Source organism: Echiichthys vipera (genome assembly GCF_963691815.1).
Source record: "Echiichthys vipera genome assembly, chromosome: 23".
Lineage (NCBI taxonomy): Eukaryota > Metazoa > Chordata > Actinopteri > Perciformes > Trachinidae > Echiichthys > Echiichthys vipera.
In genome coordinates this window covers 6,515,605-6,535,698 of record NC_139848.1, presented here as the reverse complement: position 1 = coordinate 6,535,698, position 20,094 = coordinate 6,515,605, and the positions used below count along the sequence as shown (strand labels likewise).

Sequence of the window (20,094 nt, the reverse complement as noted above, 5' to 3'; positions counted from 1 at the left end):
AATATTAGAGAATCTATGTTTGTTATCATTAACACTGCGTGGGTGGAGACTGTGTGTATAATGCTGCTTTCATATTTGCATCCATAGACGGTTGCTCCAGGATTTCCAGGCTAATTAACATATAATTATTCTCTAGTATTTGTACGGATTGTTATCAAAGTGAATACGTGACTGAATGACTAGAAAACGGCTTTCAATTAGTGATAAATCTTAACACAGTGTTAGAAAGTCTTTTCCCCAACATTTAGTCTTCTATTATGCTCTTTGTACACAGCCTGGTTACAGGAAATATCACTAAATGAGTCTTAACAAGACTGTAGGAACAAGTCAGAGAAATCTAAAGGGTTGTGTATGGGACACGTAAGAAACAGGCAAGGGGTCAGACAACGAAAGCACAGTGGAGTCAATGTGTGCTCCACAGAGAGGTAAAGGGGGTCGGTCTAAGTGTTTTTCCACTCTAGATCCACATGTGAAAGTTTACTCTTCAGGGTAAACTCAATGTTCCTCTTCACACAAACACCGGGGCCTCCTGGATCATTTTTATGATGCTGTTAGGTTTCAGTGCACTTCTGAAAATAACATCTTTCCCATTCACTAAAAACTTGTGTGTCACTGTTTTGGAAAACATTGTGTACGAAAATACTTTTGAAACTCAGTGAAAGCTGTGCGGACAGGTGGACACAAACTGGACCTACCGTTTTCTTGAAAGTCGATCTTGACTTTGTTGGACTCTGCGCTGGTGGCTCTGGTCCAAGCTTGTCCCGGCTGCTGCTTCGTCCACGCGGTGATGTCGCACCAGTAGAAACCTCTGTCAGACAACTGGACGCCTGCCAGGCGAAACCGAAACTCTGCCGGACCGGACTTTGTCAGAACCAGACTGTCTCTGAGTGGACCAAGAGAGAGACAGAGATAAATGTACCTTTTAAAATAATATGCGGACTCCAGAACAGTTCCTACGTGTTCATGTATAAACAGACCTCCTGTTGGGGTCTGTGGCTCCTCCGTGCTGCAGGACGTTATCAGGGCTGAGAGTCATGATGGTTCTCACGGTGCCCTCCAGGCTGTCCTGTGATTGGATGAGCACTGAGTAACCGGCCTCCCCGAGATTCTCAGTGACCACGGTGCAGCTCATCTCAAAGGTAGCCCCGCCCACTGAGGCTTCACGGGTGCGTTTAGCCACGACATTCAGAGTGGGACCTGAAAAGAAAACCATCGGTCAATCAATCAACTTTAAGAGGGACATCTTTGAGCGCATCAAAGCGTCTGAGGGGGAAATCCCCGACAGCGGCCGACAGGAAGTGATACACACATTCTGATCCAAAGCAGGCTCACACACACACACGCAGAGACATTACATCATAGCTTAATTAGCTAAATTGAGGGCACCAAGCTCAGCAAGTGGGACTGAAATAGAGAGCAAGTGTGTGTGTTGTGAATGTGAGAGGCTGAGACAAGAGGTCTGTTGTTACGTTGGAGGATTTTACTGAAGTCTGTATATGACAAGCAGACACTAGAGCTTATTCATAAAATCTTACAGCGGGGCTTTGGTGACTGGCTGGCAGTGTGTATGAGGAGTTTTCTTAATCATGAATCGTGAGTTAAGGTTCAGTTTGATTGAAATCTTCCCAGAAGTATGTCATTTAGTGATTGATTTCCCCATTGCTTTTAAAGTCAACAAGTTTAATTTAAAGTCTTTATTTTTTAGGGGAATGTACAAAAGAAAGAAAGAAAAGAATTTCAATGCACCAACACAACAGATGAGGGCAGATAAATAAAGTTCCCTTACGCTTGGTGTCCCATCGCACGGCCAGCTGCGAGCTCTCGTACTCGGCGGTATGCACCATGTCACCCTGGCTGTTAACACTCCAAGCGGACACAACGCAGACATACTGGCCCATGTCGATGTCCTACAGACAGAGGAAGTGAGTCAGTTATCAACATTACTGTGTTAGCTTTCAGTTACAATAAGAGCTCAACTAATGTGTCTTAGTCTGGGGACATGTTCCAGAAGTCTCCGCTCTCCTCGTCTCCTCAGGGTGCACTTAGGATATTGGAAGATCTTCCTTGATGGCGGAGTGTGTGTGTCGGGGGGGAGAGGAGATTTCCGGATCACGGGAGGAGAGAGGAGAGAGGACGAGGGGAATCCTAAGTGAGCACGATGAGAAGCACCTATTATGTTCACCTGAGTGCGGAGGAATCGCAGTTTGAATGTGTCGGGCTGGACTCTGGTCAGAGTCATCACGCCGCTCTTGAGCCGTTCAGAATACATCGGCCCCGGCAACAGGTTGCCACGACCGTCCAGGGAGCCAATGGGGTGTGAGGATTGAGGGTCATCCCCTATACCTGCAGGTGATTGGGCAGAAAACAATAAAGGACGTGTCCAACATGTATCATAAGTTATTTCTGTTGAAAAACGCTTTAAAGAGTTTTTTAAAAAGTACCAGGGAGTGTGGTGTGCACCCAGCTGACACCCAGTCGGCCTCCCAGGGGTAAATGGGTGATGTTAGTGACACGACATGCCAGCTCTGTGGGTTCAGCCGTCATCTGGGGGTTCACGACGGCTTCAAGGTTCACCGTGAAGCTTGGTTCTGTGGAGAGAAAGCAAAAGATAAACTTATTATGTAGTTCATAATATTTCAACATAAGCATTAAAGCCCCTGAACACCCACACAGGTTTTTTTTTTATTTGGTTATTCTGATTAGACCTGTGCTTGGGTTGAAAGTGGGCGGGGCTTTGATGAGAATTTGATGGGCATTTATGAGGTCATAAATGTCCGTCTACCACTAAGAATGATACAGGTGTACTTCATCCCGCCTTAACAGGTGAAACAAAGCTAACAGGAGACTCGGGAAGACGTCAATCAATCACAGTAGACCACACAGTCCTGAGAAGAGGTCCTATCAACCAGATTAACTGAAAACACCTTTTTCAAGGGAATAAGATCCGTTCAAGCCCTTACAGACGCAGCTACATTCTGATGCTGGGTTTACAACTCGCCACAATTTGGGCTTCATTGGGAAATGACGCGGGACAAGCAACCACCTTGGCTGAATGAGACACCCTGAGACACTTACCAGCAAACACACCTCTAAACGCAAAAGACCTAAAGAATGTACCAAAAGCCCAACCCAAAAACCTTTGTTAAACACAACAACTGCTGATGAAAAGCAGGATATTCAGCTCTTAAAATACCAAACAACTAGTTTAAGGTACAGTCACCGGTTCCCCTCACACATACTGAACTGTAAGACCCTGTTGGCAGAGTAGCACATCCTTACATTTAATCATTCCTGTAGTCTGTGTCACTGATGATATTAATACTAGTTTCAAGGGAAGAAGCAGCACCCTGGTGATTCAACAACAACTGAAACCTAATAATACCATACGTTGAGTTGCAGTACTGTGCTGCCTCGAGAGAAATGATTCCCATCGCAGCGGGGCATTTCTTTCATCAGTCGTTGCCAGGTTTTGTCATTTTACAACATCCCAGAATCTCCAGACAAATGCAAAGTGAATCCAGTGTTTTTTCTTTTGCAGTTTGGTCCTTAAATAGAGAGAAGTGAGAGAGCCAGACAACAGAAATAGACCCGAAATAACAATGTTTACTGAGTGAGGTGAGGCGTGCATCATGGTGTTAACAGTGTGTGTGTGTGTGTGTGTGTGTGTGTGTAGGTGGTGAGGCAGGTCCTCTCAGTCAGACATCCAGATTGCACCTTTACGCCTCAGTGAATACGAAACACACACACACACACACACACACACACACAGCAGAGACACTATAAATACAAGCACATGTAAGGCACGTAAGAGTGTGTTTGGCAAAGGAGGGAGATTTTGCGTTATGTGTGACGTCATATTCACCCACTGACTCATGCACCGTCTCCATCTGCTGTGCAGCACACACACACGCACGCACACACACTCTTTGATGGATGAAAATGTGTGAAGTTTCTCTGCCAGTTAGACACACGCCTCTCCGTCACACTGAAACGTGCCTCATTGAGCAGAGAAACTGGTGACCAGTTCAGGAGCTCTGGATCTGTACAGCACCAGTGTAGTACAGAATACTGGATCTCTCAGATGTCAGGTTTGAAAGCCAATACTTACACATATATTTAGTTAAAACTGATAATGGCACAAATGTATTTACAGCAATATTTTGTCCAAAGATCCAGTACTAAATCTGACAATTTAGCTTTAAATTGAATTAAATTGGACTCAATAAGAAGATGTGACTTCCTAAAATGTCTAAAACTTTGAACATTAATGCTGTAATCGTGCCCAAACAACATATTGCAATTAGAGACATTTTAAGACACTTTGAGGACATAGAAACACCTCAACAGGAATAACATCTTGTGTTATAAAGACTAAAAATGACTAAAGACACTCGGCTGCAGTGCTCGACAGAAGTGAACCAGAAGTCAGTGATTTATTCTGAACTTGCGGGATGATTTTAGGGTTGTTTAAAAAAGGTGAATCCACCATATCTTTCAGCAGCTGGTATTTGTTTTGTTATTCCAAGTAGTAAAGCAGATGAACAATTTGAGTACCAGTTGCCGCAGATACAAATCAGCTGTTTTATTGGTTATTCATTTGAAAACAAATCCATTATTTAAGTCACACTTCGAGTAGGAACAGTTGCTGTATAAATATCCTAATCTATAACTGAATAAATTCAAAAAGCCTTTGCACCTTTGAAAGTAATGTCACACAGAATAAATCCCCACTGGGTCAGTCGCAGCTTTATAGATTGGGATAAATGGACAAAATAACTGATAGATTCATCAATATTTATTATAATTGTTGCAGAACCACAATGTTTAACCAGGATTAAAGCGGTTATAATGATTGCCTCTTGCATTGAAATCCTACCGCCATTGTTAAAGAGTTTCCTGCATTACAGCGGACTTACTTTTGGCCTAAACTGGCGAGATAAAGAGATAACCTTCTCTAGCAGACGTGTGTGTGTCCTGAAGGCTTTAAATTTAGCCACAAATGTAGAAAATAAAGGAAGTTCCTGTACGGACAAATCCAAATGAAGACCTGGACTGAGTGCAATGAAATAACAATCCATCATATATTGAAGTGCACTATAAGCCCTGTAGTACCAAACGACCACTCGACACCCTGCAGTGTCTGTAAAAAAGGAAACCGCCGAACCGCGCGTTCAAGAGTCAGTGATGCTGCCGACATCATGTCATGTCCTCGCAACTGAGTCTGACTCGTAGCTTGAGCTGCTCTCCCGGCCATTCTGCAACTTGCGTGGAGTTTAGCAGAGCAGGGATTGTGTAAAAACAGGCTTTAAAAGAGAAGAGAAGGCTCTATTAGTGTGTGGCTCGGGGAGGCAGAGTAAGTAAAAATAGGTCAATGTCAATAACATAACAAACTGCTTTCATCTGCATCACGCTGCATGTGTTCATTTTAAGAAGCTGCTCTCGGTTAGAGGCTCTTTGTTGGCTGCAGTGAATTTAATGGGGACTGAATGAGATCTCATTCATTACTTTGCTGCTACTCACAGAGCAAATCATTAGCAAACACGCTGACTGTTCAGTTCAGACGGTGAAAGGGTGACTACCGTTTCATTCTCAGAGTTGATTTAATGCGACGATTATTTTCAAAATTAATAAACGATTAAAATGTCAAACGCAAATAGTCAAACATGTCCTCAGAAGTTCACAGAGCCCGCGGTGAGTTTTCAGTGACTTGAGTTGTTTAAACAACAGCCAAAAACCAAAAGATATTCTGTCCATCATCATACAAAAGGTTGTCAATATGGGTCATATCTCATCTAGCAATGGTGGTTCTAAGGGAATATTAAGCTTGGGCCTCCCAATGGGGTTATAAGGCTATAGTGCATATATAGGTAATTTGGTATCGTATGACACTGGGCCAAACATGTCATGCTAGCTTGTCAGGTGTTAAATAACGCTGAATGAAAATGGGTTATATGGATACACACGAGTCTCCCCTTTGACAGACATGACCACTTTATGTGAATCCAATCCAGTTGGAGCAACAAAAAAAAAATGCATTTTTTTCTCATGCATTGTTATTTTTGCCCATTTTAAAATAGAGGATTTGAATAAGAGAACCGCTAACCTTGGCAGTGACCGTGCCACTGAGCTAGGCAGGGAGTTGAGCTCCCAACCATGGCACAGTTGGCTCTTTCCAGGAACAGGAGAAATGCAGTATTCTGCCAAAACAACCAAAAGGCATGCAAGACTCTGGTTTCACTGGCGTGTGCAGGCGTGCAAGCGTGCAGGCGTGTGTGTGTGTGAGCGGAGAACCAGATACGAATGAGCCACTGGAGCCGTTCTGTCTTTCTGTCATCACTCTGTGTCTCCCAGGACGGAGGGGAAGTCCTGGCTGACAACAGACGTACGTTTTACATCACAGATAATTGTGGGTGCAGGTAGATTACAGTCGTCTGCCACGACCCATACCAGGCTTCCAAATAACGCATTACTAGACAGAGACGGACATTTCTACACATCCGACATCAAATAAATATTCACCACTTTACACGTATCATCATGCTATGCAGATGTTCAAAAATTAAAAATGAATATTGTCATGTTCGACTGCATGATATATGTAAAGGCTAAATAATAAATAATCCTCAAATAATAGATGAGAAAGTGTGAAAATCATGGCAACGTTTGCTCCACTCCGACAAACGGCACTCTAGAACGGAAGTGGGAGCTCTCCAACAGCGAACAGTATAGATGCTTGAAATCATAAAACCACAGACTGCAGCTTCATACAGCCTCTGGCGATGCACAGCCTCAATAATTTAGCTGCTTTATATTTCACTGAAGGATAGAGTTTAGGAAACTGCTGGAGAGCTGCAGGAAGCATCTTAAACTGTGTCCTCAGGGGGAAAAGGGGCTAAGTGCTTTTCATCATTCAATCCTGTATGAATTAAAGTTAGCAAGCCCGAGAATCGTTAGGCCGCGTTATATTCGACAGATGCTTTTGTTGCAAACAACTTGCAGAAACACACATCGGGAGCGATTTGGGATTCAGAGTTTTGCTCAAGGACCTCAACATGTGGGCAGGAGGTGGGAACCGAACTGCCACCCTTCAGATTTATGGCCGACTCCTTCTGCCTAAAGCTACAGGCGGAGTGAAAGCCAACTTTACAGCAGAAACAGCCTGGTGCGACGAATGGTGTTGGTCTCTTTAGCTCATTTCCCTTTTCACAACACAAACCACCTGCCTACATTATATTAAGGTTTAAGGTTCTGCATAAATAAGGGCTGCCTGCTTTGAGTGACAGCTGGGTGCAATCATAGATGGCGAGCAAAGACTTGAGGCTTAATTCAGCTCCGTCCACACTCTTGCGGACGCCAAGTGATGACGGCCCGAGCCACCCCCACATGGCGCCTCACATCTGATATTCAGAAGCCTATTGGTGAGGTTACAGAAACTATGTTCATATTTAATTCAGTCTATGGAACAAACACGGCCGCAGAGTCCTTGTAGATTACTTTGCACCAGGAATGAACTAATCTCACTGTTTCCCTTGAAATTATCTAGAAAGAGAAAAAATAAAAAGCCATGAAAACGATCCAGAGCTGTAGAAAAACGCCTGACTCGCAACATAATAAACCGCGGCGCAGTGTTTTGACACGCTGAGCCTTCAAACTCGTGGATCTGTTCCTCGAACTGGAATTCCTGGATTGTATTTCATCTTCCCGCAGGTACCTGAAGGGGCACGCCCACACCAACCGTCAGAACATCTGGCGAGGCTCGCAGATTTCATAAACATACTGTAATCCCTGCACGCGCTGCAGAATGAATGGAGTGTGGTAAAAGCCGCTTTATGCAGATCTTTGAAACGTTGCAACAATCTTAAAACGCAGAGGGCTGAAGGGTTGGGTAATATTCCTCGGTGGGTTTGTCACTACGACTGACTTTAAACAGCTGATCCACTGTTGGAGGTAAACATTGATGAGAGCAGCTGTGAAGTGAAGCAGTGTTGGTTAAACTCATACACATTCTTTTATGTCCTTCCCCTCCCACTATTTCCTCGAGCTCCTCTCGGGTCAGCTGGGAGAGACAGTCCCTACAGGGTGTCTACACCGAGGTCCCGGGGTCTCCCATCAGTCACACTGGAACTTTTTCCAGAACGAGTGGGGGTTTGACCTCACCCAGCGGGGGGGGGGGGGGGGGGGGCAGCTAAACGCAGCGGTCCGCTCACATCACTGAATTCCTCGTCGCGTCGTAGCGTGAGGCCCACCGGGCTGCAGAGGAACCTGAGTTTCTACTCACTGCTCAGAGTTAAGTGACGCCGTGGTCACAGACATGTTCCAGTGTTTATCTGAGATCACGGCCTCGCTGCTAAATATGGAGAATTAAATGAATGATTGAAATTGAGGCTGAGAGGAGTGTTGGGACACACTGAGCTGCTCCTCCAGTCGGGCCTGGGATCAATCGCCTCTGCCTCACACATCTAGTGGCTGATTGTTGGTGGCTAATTGAAAGCAAACTGCTAGACTATACTAGAAAAAAGCAGCCACCTGTCTCCTCTGTACTCTTTTTCCCCAACATTGAGACCTGGAAAAAACGGGGCTTTGCCACCATCTCATGGACCAACGTTTGGCATCATTTCCTTGTTCAATCCACGTTAAAAAATACTCTAAAACAGTGTAAAAAGGTTGAAAATTCATCTATAATAACTAAAGGAATCGCTATATGAGACACAAAATGACTAAACGCTATCACAACCCTGCAGCTACAGATGCTGTGGTGAATTCCCTCTGATATAAAGGATAATTCAACTTTATTCCAACTTCTTGGGAGTTATTTATATGGTGCTTTCCATTATTCCCATCAGTTATAATAACCAAGTACAAACCAAGGTAATTGTTGAGATCTAGAGACACGGTTACATCGTTAAAAAAGTCAGACACAAGACACATTTGTTTGCAACATTTCATTTGCACTCACTTTGGGTTTCACCCCAAAAAAGGTGGTTTGGATAACGTGAATAAACCTTGTGTCTGATCATGTTTGTGTCTTTTCTTTAGTCATGATGTTGACGTATTCCTACAGCAATCACTATACTATAACGTTATAAAATTGCCATAACCAATAGAAATGATGGATAAAAGCACATAAATAAGAGATCCTCCTCAAATTCTGCTGCTCTAAATAATTTAAATATGATTGACGCTTGTAGTAACTTTTACTTGCTTTTAATGAGCTAAATGTGAACATCACTGTTGTGGATGTATACAGTATTATATATTATATAGTTATATAACATAAAGTATATATGCAAACTCAAAGGATGACTGGGACAGAGGAAAGAAGCCACTAGAAGAGTAATAATCCGCCATGGATACTAAGGAACATGAGTAAAAAGCCAGGTCTATACAAAATTAAAATACACAGACGTTCTCATATATACTGTATATATTCATAAATATTCAGATAAGCTATGAAAACGAAGACATATGAGCTCACATGAAACACAAGCAGGCCTTTTTTTGAGTGAAGTGGCTCCAATCCCAGCTGACACAACAACACACACACACTCACGGGGGAAGTGTAGCCAAGGGTGAGAGGAATTACAGCCCCTTTTAACTGTGTGTGTGTGTGTGTGTGTGTGTCTGCCGTGGGGAGCTCCCAAACAAGTTCTCCAACTCTTTTTGTGCTTCCAGCAAAGCATTATGGGAAGAGTGGGCAACCTCAAGGCCACACATCAATAGAATAGGAACTGACTGGTCGACAACACACACTTAAGACACACACAGTTTAAGCTCACACTTAGAGAGGAATGAGGAGGAAATATATGAGTTGTAGTCAATTAGAAATGTTGCTCTCATGGTGTGTGTGTGTGTGTGTGTGTGTGTGTGTGTGTGTGTGTGTGTGTGTGTGTGTGTGCAGGCGCAGTGTGAAGGAATGTATGTCCCCAGGCTAAAATGTAGGAGTTCCACCAGTGAAAACAGCCTCATACCCTCAGTATGTGGGGCGCGCACACACACACACGCACACACAGATAAAGACAGTGTTTGAAGCATGCATGTGTGCATTTCTCTGGAGAAAAAAACCTAGTTTCACCATCACACACTTGAAAAATGCCTGTCACACACACAAGTAAGCAGATAACGTGCACACCGTCATACATGTAAACGCACGCACACACACACATACGGCGGAGATTGACTAAATGTTCTGGATCAGGCTCATTGATAGGTCAGCTGTGCCTTCACACTAACCAACTGTGTGCGTGCGTGTGTGTGTGTGTGAGGTTGATATATCTAAATGTAACATGCGTCCTCAAGGCTTCAGGAATCTTCTGTGTATCTACCAGATGGTTGTTATCTTAACTCAAGGCTCCAGTTGACATACAGTACAGGACGAAGGCTTCTTTACAGCACTGAGACAAGAAAACACACTCTCTACCGTACTGGGAATGACTCATTCTGGCTAAAAACATGTCAGCCACGGGATGAGGTCATGGTTAAATCAGCTGTACTCGACATTCAGAACATTAATATAGCATCAAACATACACAGAAACATTATTTGCGGTGTTACGATGTAGTGGAGTAAAGTAATTCTCAACGTTTCTCATTCTGAATCCACACCAGAACATCTTTACTGTGGGTGTGTAATACAACAACTACGCCTCCCAAGAGTCCCATGTACGCTACGGTGCTGAATGTTAACAAAAGACGAAGAAGAAGCTTTCTAATTTTACTGGCAACTTTAAAGTCACTGCATCGTGTTAAGAAAACAGTAGTTGCCAGCGGCAGCACAGTGCAGCTCGCTGTGTAGGTTTCTGTTTTAAGAGTCGATTTCTGGTAAAGTGACGTGTTATCAGGGTGAAAGTACTTTAAAGTTGACTTTACTCCGGGCTAGATTACATGGAACGGGTTTGGAGTATAGACTTGCATATTCACAAATACCTGATCCAGCATTTAAGCCAGTATCTGAAAAACCCTATGTGTGTGTGTGCGTGTGTGTGCGTACTGTAAAGGGGCTGTCCATTGTGCAACCCTGTGTTGTAATATGACAAATTAAGACAACCTTGAACCTAAAGTTAGATTTCCGTGTTGAAATGTTCCTTTTAAATAGTGAATGGAGAGGAAGTCATTGGCAGGGAAGTCACAGCAAAAACAAATATGGGAAACGTCTGAGAGAGGAAGTGACAGCGAAGCCACAAAAACACACTAACGAGATGTATGGTGTGATAACAGCGTCTGTCAAGAGGTCCGGCAATCACATCTCATTCAGTTTTAATCTCCCAAATGTTAATGTACTTGAGTTTAAGGCATTTAAATACAATTTAATTAATTTTCTTTGTTTAGTGATTTGGGGTTCCCTCACTATTTAATGGGTGTGGTGCTGAGTGCTTGCTTTAATTGTCTTCGTCTGTGTTCAGTGAAGAGTTTTGGTGTCACGTGCCGGTTCAAAAGGTTTCCAGGCACAAGACATGCAACTTAAAAATAGGAATATTGTTATTGACGGCAAATAAATGGAAAGAAGTCCATGAAGGGGCTACATGGCGGTGGAGTGGTTAGCACTGTCGCCTCACAGCGAGAAGTTTCCAGGTTTGCATCCCGGCTCGGGCCTTTCTGTGTGGAGTTTGCATGTTCTCCCGTTCTCCAGCTTCCTCCCACAGTCCAAAGACGTGCAGGTGTTCGGTTCATTGATGACTCTAAAACTGCCCGTAGGTGTGAATGGTTGTCTGTCTCTGTTTGTCTCTATGTGCCCTGTGATAGACTGGCGTCCTGTCCAGGGTGGACCCCGCCTCACTGTCAGCTGGGATCAGCTCCAGCGGGACCCCGACAGGGACAAGCGGTTGAAGATGAATGAATGAATAAACAAATGAATGACTGAAAGAGGAGAGAAGACGGCAGGTTGAATGTGCAGGGATCTACATGAGATGCTAACAAATACTTAGTACTGACTCATCTCCTTTTGGCGTCCGTATCATCCGTTCATTCCAAACTCTTTAAGGAGAAAAAAGTACTTTGATGTGTTTTCGAACTGAGCTGAGCAAACTGGACTCCGTAAATATCCTCAACAGAAGTCTCATTCTCTACGGAGCTTAACACAGCTCGACCCAAATGAAGAGTAATTGTTACTTTCCTAAAATAAAATGACACGTATAAAACTTTTAGCCAGTCAATCTGCCCGAACGCTTCCTGGGAATTCCCAAAAGCGTTAAATATAGCACTGTAGCTGAACTAAGAATGATTATGTAACAAGTGTTCATTTATTCATTAAAGTCCATCTCATTTCATTGGGAATTGAAAAGTTCAACTGCTACGACATAACAGCAGCTGGCTCTCTGCTCCATCACTCCTCCAATCTGCCCGTCTCTCCATCACTATCACCACGGCGACTGTTTCCGTCAGTAATGGGGAAGTAACAGCACCAGAGACACAAAGCAGAAGTTGTGGCATTTACATGATCTATAAGCGAGGAGCATTTCTGTAAAAGTATTTAAAAATGGAAACACGCATGACACCAGTTACTGGTAATGTTCCTTCAAGCCTGACTGGAACGTCCTTCTTAAGAGTTTAAATCAGAGTGAACAAAGGTGTGAACGAAGGAGCTTCCTCATCGCATCTCATCTTCAGCCGCTTTTCCGGGGTCGGGTCGCGGGGGCAGCAGCTCTAGCAGGGGACCCCAAACTTCCCTTTCCCGGGCCACATTATAATGGGGTTTATTCAGAAAGAAAGAAGCTAACTATACATCTAATTACACATCCAGCAGATCAACTTCCAAGCTACACTCCCCAACATGTTGTAAAGTTCAAAAACGCAGAGAGAGGCAGACGGACGGGCAGACCGCCCACCATGCTGGTAATTGATTGCTGTGTCGACTGTGTTTGACACCGCTGCTCTTTAGAGGCAGGATCATAGCATCACAGTATATACACACACAGACACACAGACAGCATACCCAGAGGTAGCAGAGTGCAGGACAGGCATGACCAATCAATCGTCCTCGCAGCATGAGTCGACAGGCTGACTTGAGGATTAAAGCGTCTCCCCTTGAGACTCCAGATTCATCTGTGACACCGTAGCACTGTTACGCATCCCGCAAATCATGGAATCATACCGAAACAACATCCTTTACTGCTTTTCTCCTCATTTTCCTGCAGCTCTGCGAAGTGTTGGACACCAGAACTGTCCCAAAGCACACACCTGTCTTTGATAACGGGTATCTAATAAATGTAATGTCTAGAAAACACAAACAAACAAAAACTAGCGCCCATCCATTCTGATTAAATCAAATATTTTGGACTACAAACCTTGACAATGATAAAATATTAGTTTACGGTCAACTATTGGTTCTTTTCTCAGGATACACTGTGAGAAATGAGCATAAAGAAAGTTTCAAAGGCTGTCATTAATCAGAAAACAGAGCATGATGTCCTCAATGCTACAATCAATGTTCCCTACGCCTTTTCCAGAGTCAAATACAAGCACTTTTCAACCATTTTCAAGCTTTTTCAGCACCTCACAGCTGTGGTTAATTACATTTTAATATACAGTATGTGCATGTTGTTGTGCTTTAAACAAACAAAATGATGTTCTGTCGGCATTCGACAGAAGGCTGACAATAGAGTGTCACCTGTCTGTAAGGAGACATGTATGTCATAGTTATCAAAGTCATAATTATGTGTTTTTATTTTATTTTTATGAAACAGATACAAAAAAGGTGTCTTTTACTCACTGATCTGCGCCACCTTCACTGTCACGGGGCTGGATGTTTTCTCGGCTGCCATGTGCCACCTCCCTCCACCTCCTGAGCCCCTGCCTCCTTTCTCGATGAAGGCTCGGACGCGGCAGGCGTACACCCCTCCGTCCTCCCCGCTCACGCCTCTCACCCCCAGCCTGTAATCCCCTGCTCCCGTCCGCTCCAGGCTGGCCTCCCCTCGCTTCCCCTGCGCACCGCCCGAGGACGTGTTGGAGATCACCACCCCGCTGCGCTCCATGGTGATGATATCGCGGCCGTCAGCCAGCCAGGTCACTTCCAGGGCGAGGGTGGGCAGGTTGTCGGCGGCGACGGAGCAGAGAAGGGTCAGCGTCTCGCCGGGGGAGAGGAGCGGAGACGTGGAGGAGGATGAAGCCTTGACGCTGAGGGACTGACCTTGAGACGACCGAGGAAGAAGACAGCATTAGTCACTTCATCTTTAAGAGCATAGACAAAATACTGCATAAACAAGATTCGGTTCAATAAACAGTTCTTTGGTTTTGAATAATTCACATTATTCTGTGCAACTCACATCACAGAGGACCAACCACATGATGGTACTTTGTAACCCCATGAGCTCAAATCGGGTCTAAACTGTTAAATTATGATAATTAATCATGACAATAATGCTATAATGCATGTATACAGTACACAAAGGCGATCCTATGGACTATCACAGACCTATCTGTCTCTATATGAAGCATGTAAGGTTGATTGGGGTGATTTGGATTGTGTCATATAGCTATTTTTATTAATTCTTTATTTAAACCATCAGGAACTGACTGATACTGAACAAACAATACTATTTAACTTTATTTAAATGTATTATTTATTTTCTCAGTGTTCATTTCTAGAATTCACTGTATGAAAAGTAATGTGGATTGCTCTTCAATAAAGTATTTGTTCAATAAAACAGCCTTTTGAGCACCTTTGCAGTATCATATCTGGGCAAAAGTCCACATAGAAAAAGATCTGGTATATTTCCAGCTAAAAAATTTACTTCATCAGCTGCCACATCGATTAATTGGTGGAATATTCACCTCTAACATCGGTCTCAAAAATCTCTAACAGGCTCTAATATAAATGTCAGAGATCTGGAGAAAGCACAGGTGTACCCTTGTTTTCCCGAAGCATCACTTCAGCAGTCGACTTTCTATTAAAAAGCCCAGAAATTCTGTCTTTAATGTGCGTCTTCAACAGTTTTAACGCGGTCTCCAGTAACAACCTGGGCAGCAGTATGTGGAAAAGAGTCTCTGTATGGTGTCTGGAAGAGGACAAAAGACACAAAGCCCACTCTGTTTGACTTTTCTCATCCTCTTTACTCAAGTCAGTAAGTCAATATGAACTGACTGGCACACAATGGACCTGAGACCCGTGTGTCTGTGTGTGTGTGTGTGTGTGTGTCTGTGTGTCTGTGTCTGTGTGTGTGTGTGTCTGTGTGTCTGTGTGTCTGTGTGTGTGTGTGTGTGTGTGTGTGCGCATGCGTGCGTGCATGCGTGCGTGCGTGCAGCTCATCTCTGGTTTCATTACAAACCGCTGGGTGTTTACCGGCACTTAAAGAGGATATGGCAGCCCAGAAAGATATAAGATATGGTGACCACAGCAACCACAGTGAATGAGTGTGTGAGAGAGTGTGTGTGTGTGTGTGAGTGCAGAGGGGCCTCTCTGGGGACAGAATAAGAAAGAAAGACAGGCAGCGAGGGTCACGGGGCTCCTGGGACAGAGCGAGGCAGAGGGAAGAAAAAGACTCTCAGTAAAGAGGAGAGGATGCCATTATTATAAAGACAGCCACACAACAGAGAGGGAACTCTCCCACGTCCCCTCCCTCCCTCTCTCTCTCTCCTCATTCTTCATTTTCTACCTGCATCACTCCACATCCAACACAGTAGCAAGAAACCAAGACTGAGGATTTTAGGATTATCTATTAGTCTCTTAGTTAGAATTAGCTTGTGCCTGTGTTTTCACATTGGACTGTGAGTTATGACCAATTATGACTCAACCTCCCGTCTCTCCCTCCACAATCTGAGAACTTCTGATGTAGATAACCCTGGGGTTTTAAAGTGAGCTTTTGAAGCCTGGACTTAGCACCTGCTAAATCCAGGCTTCTCCGTCTGGGAATTTGTTGTGTTCTCACCAAATTCCCAGACACTATCTTACTTGCAAAGATAGCAACACTACGAAAGACTTGTGCCAAAACAATGCTAATAAATCTATCTTTGCGGGACTTTGTAGGCATCAGTTATCGAATTAAGGACGCATGCACAAAACAGCAAACTGCAAAAACTCAGGCTTGCATCTTACGGGCGTGTGCGTCCTTAAGTGTTTATCTATAAGTCTATTTTTATTTGTTACTGACTCTTCCTTCACTTTTGCTCAGCAGCAGGCGGGCAAGACATGGGAACACTGAGGAGCTGCAGTGTTTATGCATGGGCAAACTGCAACCAACTGTACATTCACCGGACCAGTCGGAACCAATATAGACTCTTGTGAACGGGTTGACATGACTTCCGCGGTCAATACACAACTTAAAGCCATTGCAGCTCTCCCTCTCCCCTCTGTCTTGAGCCAATAGGAACACCATCTCTCTCTGAAATGACCTGTGATTGGCTTAATTCGAGATTTTCTCGAGCCAAGAGGAGGTGCAGGAGTCTAGTTTTCTCTCAGAGCACTTGAATTACAATATTGTGAAAGATTATTATGGTTTTTTTTGCCCAACAACGCCAAAAACAAACTATCTTCCCACGTTTAGGGATGAGCAACAAAGCCACCACGGATGAACTTGACTGGCCGAAGAGATGTCTATTCTGGGGTATGTTTGCTTGCTTACAGTTTGCTTTGGCGCTGCACTCCTCCAACAGTGTTGGACTCGGCATGGGCACCAAACAACAGTGTGTGCGCGTGTGTGTTTGTGTGTGCGTGTGAGCGTGTGCGTGAGCGTGTGTGTGAGCGTGTGTGTGTGTGCGCTATGCCAATGTAGCCTCAAGCTGTTTTCTAATCATGCAAGTGACAGAATCCAGCCTTTCAGCACTTTAATCACCCACTCGCAGCCTATAACATACTTCAAACATGTGAACAACTTCCAACATACAGAGAATTAGCTGCAGGGACCTTGTTACAACTACTATAAGGTGCCTAAAGCAACAATGGCTCTTTAAGGATGCCAAATGATGAAAAGAAAACAAGTACACCACTTCGCCTACATGCCAAATCTCCAGTGTACCATCTACAGTTTTAATGAGCTCCACAACTCCGCTCTGTGAACAGTCGTCAAAAGTACGATCCTATGGTTTTGCAGTGATGTATATTCAGGAGTGTGTATTTTTCTTACCTGTAGGAGTTACAGCAACAGTTCCCATCTCTTTTGTGCTCTCCACGATTTTTATCCATATCCCTCCATTTTCATGTGTCCATTCCGTGCCGTTGCATTCATAAATCCCTTCATCGGATGTCGTCACTTTGGTAATCACCAACTCAAACAACCCGTTCTTCCCGGGCACCAGTCGGATGCCTCCGTCAGCGTAGCGCCGGGCGAACTTCACCCCCGTGACCACTTCACCTTGAGGACCAAAGGTCAAAATTTCCTCTGATGTAGCTCCCCTCTTCACCGACCAGGTGATGGACAGGTAGGTGGGGTGGGTGAGCTCCCGGGTGACGTTGCAGGTGAGCGTGAGGTCACTTCCTTCTGGGAGGACTGGGGGCGGAGTTAGCGGGGAGACCCTGAGGGTGTTGGGGATGACTGATGGGAAAAGAGACAACATTTTTAGAACTAAATGAATGATATTGTCACAAGAATATTACTGAATACAAATGTATTACGTAAGATAAGAAACTGCAAGCTCTCAACACACAGAAACATACACACTGAGGTTACAAGTTGAACATCTTGGTGAAGCCTTTTAAACAAGTCAAACCCATTGCCAATTAAAAAACGGTTCTTGTCATTACTGTGTTTTCCCTTCTTTGTTGTCTCATACAGAGCCTGGTGGACAATCAGAGGAATATTTGCATTTCTTCCCCATTTTTCTTCATTGTCATCATTATTACTGGAGGCACAGTCTGAGCTGTGTGCAAGAAGATCTTGTTTACTGCAATAATCTGTTTAAATGCATTTCCACTTCAAAAAAACTGCTTATTTCTTGGGTGGAAATCAACAAAAAGCAATGAAACGACATAATCAAGGTAAGAAAGGCATTTCCCTGTCTTGCTCTGCCTTCTTCAGAGCCCATCTGCCGCCAGTTTGATGTTGAGCAGGGGAAACTCTGTACACATGTCGGAAATTAGCCTGGGAGGCAGGTCTGATTAAAACCAGACATGTTAAAATGGAAGGTTATGTGTGTAAAAACTAAAGAGTACTGAATTTCACCAAAACTAAAAGGGTTAAAAGTGCTGTTACAATGTTTTTGCATTCATTCCCCAACTGCAATGTTATAGATGGAATTATAAATTATGATAATTAATCCTGTCGCAATTAAGTTACAGTGAGATTTATGTTTAAGTTTAGGGGAAACTGTTGTACTCCTGTCAAGGTCACTGGCTGAAGGCGGGTTAAATGAGCCCGGCTCCAGATAAGGCAGTGCATTTGTGATTGTGTGTGTATGAAACACACCCAGGCGAGTGTTCATAAAGGTTAATGACGTGCTTGCTCAGGTAACACAGTAAACGCTCTTTCACTCGGGCCTTGTTCCTGGTTGTTTCCTGGAACCTTTGAGAGTTTGAGGAGGTCTTAACCGAGCAGATTTTTTTCTACCACTTGCTGCGTCTCCTTTCTCGTTATGTGACACATTAAGACGCCTTGATGAGTCACTGTGTGAAAGGAAATTAAAAAATTGGGGAACTCGTCGCTGCTGGATATATCCTGTTGGGAGCAACACTTTGCTTTCAGATGCAGCCACAACAGCAGCAATATCAATGAGTTTTACCTCAGCTTTTCACAACAGGGAGAGTGACGCGACAGACGCAAGATGCTTGATGAAAGGCATGCAGTGAAGACATGGGGGGTTAATAATAAAACTGAGTGACAGGCTTGATGACTGCTCTACACAATTACAGGCTCTGTTATCACCACCACCACCACCTTGTTTTGATCCTTCTGCATGTGAAAACACAAACATTGTATTTTTTAAAGTAACCGTAGCATTTAAAAGTAACATTTTACCATGTTAACGTAACATTTTAAAGTAATTGTAGCATTTAAAAGTAACATTTTACCATGTTAACATAACATTTTAAAGTAACTGTAGCGAATAAAAGTAACATTTTAACATGTTTTAAAGTAACCGTAGGATTTAAAAGTAACATTTTACCATGTTTTAAAGTAACTGTAGCATTTAAAAGTAACATTTTAACATGTTAACATAACATTTTAAAGTGACCCTAGCATTTAAAAGTAACATTTTAACATGTTAATGTAACATTTTAAAGTAACCCTAGCATTTAAAAGTAACATTTTAACATGTTAATGTAACATTTTAAAGTAACCCTAGCATTTAAAAGTAACATTTTAACATGTTAACGCAACATTTTAACGCAACGTAGCATTTAAAAGTAACATTTTAACATGTTAACATAACATTTTAAAGTGACCCTAGCATTTAAAAGTAACATTTTAAACTGTTAACGTAACATTTTAAAGTAGCCGTAGCTCTAAACTCTTTCCAGCACTTCATTTCCAGAACTTTCATCCCAAAAACCACATTAAATAAATGGTGAATAATCCTTTTTGGAAGTCGTGTCACAAATGATTCCAAGAAGTGGCAGATGGCTAGGAATGAGGAGTACTTTGTATTATGGGAATAATATTCATGCCACATACACGCCCTGTGGGAAAGGCGGATTTTAAAGCGTACAGAAAGAACGCGACAACAACTTGAGATGGTAAATCAAACTTAATAAAGGTCCTGGATGAATTTAAATGTTGAATTTGCAAAGTTGTTTGTGTACTGTAACCTCAGATTATAGGACTATAGCTGTTTTTGCCCTCTGATATCCAAACACGCATCTCTTCCCATCTCTCTCCATATTAATCTGTTTGCTGCTTCGACGAGTTGACCCACAAACTGTGACGTGTGGTTAGCCAGTTGCCAAAAGTCTCATTTCATTGGATTAATTTTTAACGACCATGGGTGCAGGATGAGTCATAAAACAAATGTTTGACAGCAGGAGAAAAGACAGGCTTGTAAAAACACTCCAATATTGTTTTTTGACATACATTTGGCATACAGTTAACAATTAACACCAGGACACATGATTTAAAATGTATTTTTCATTCACTGAGACTTTTACCAGCGAACATGATAACTTGATGTCTTAGAGCAGGCAGGAATGTGAGCGCCAACAGCTCAGATTTCACAGGAAATCGGTTGAAATTCC

At 43.3% G+C, this 20,094-nt stretch overlaps 1 protein-coding gene across 1 annotated transcript in view; it reads right to left on the bottom strand.

Moving 5' to 3' along the window:
* Positions 1 to 20,094, bottom strand: part of ptgfrnb (prostaglandin F2 receptor inhibitor b) — a 52,793-nt gene that overhangs the window by 23,896 nt on the left and 8,803 nt on the right. The window contains exons 4-10 of the mRNA XM_083938096.1: positions 17,054 to 17,461; positions 13,705 to 14,121; positions 2,442 to 2,588; positions 2,183 to 2,343; positions 1,787 to 1,907; positions 978 to 1,197; positions 696 to 883 (exon numbers count right to left, since the gene is read on the bottom strand). Coding sequence (XP_083794222.1) covers positions 696 to 883; positions 978 to 1,197; positions 1,787 to 1,907; positions 2,183 to 2,343; positions 2,442 to 2,588; positions 13,705 to 14,121; positions 17,054 to 17,461 — 1,662 coding nt within the window. The remainder of the gene's footprint in view (positions 1 to 695; positions 884 to 977; positions 1,198 to 1,786; positions 1,908 to 2,182; positions 2,344 to 2,441; positions 2,589 to 13,704; positions 14,122 to 17,053; positions 17,462 to 20,094) is intronic.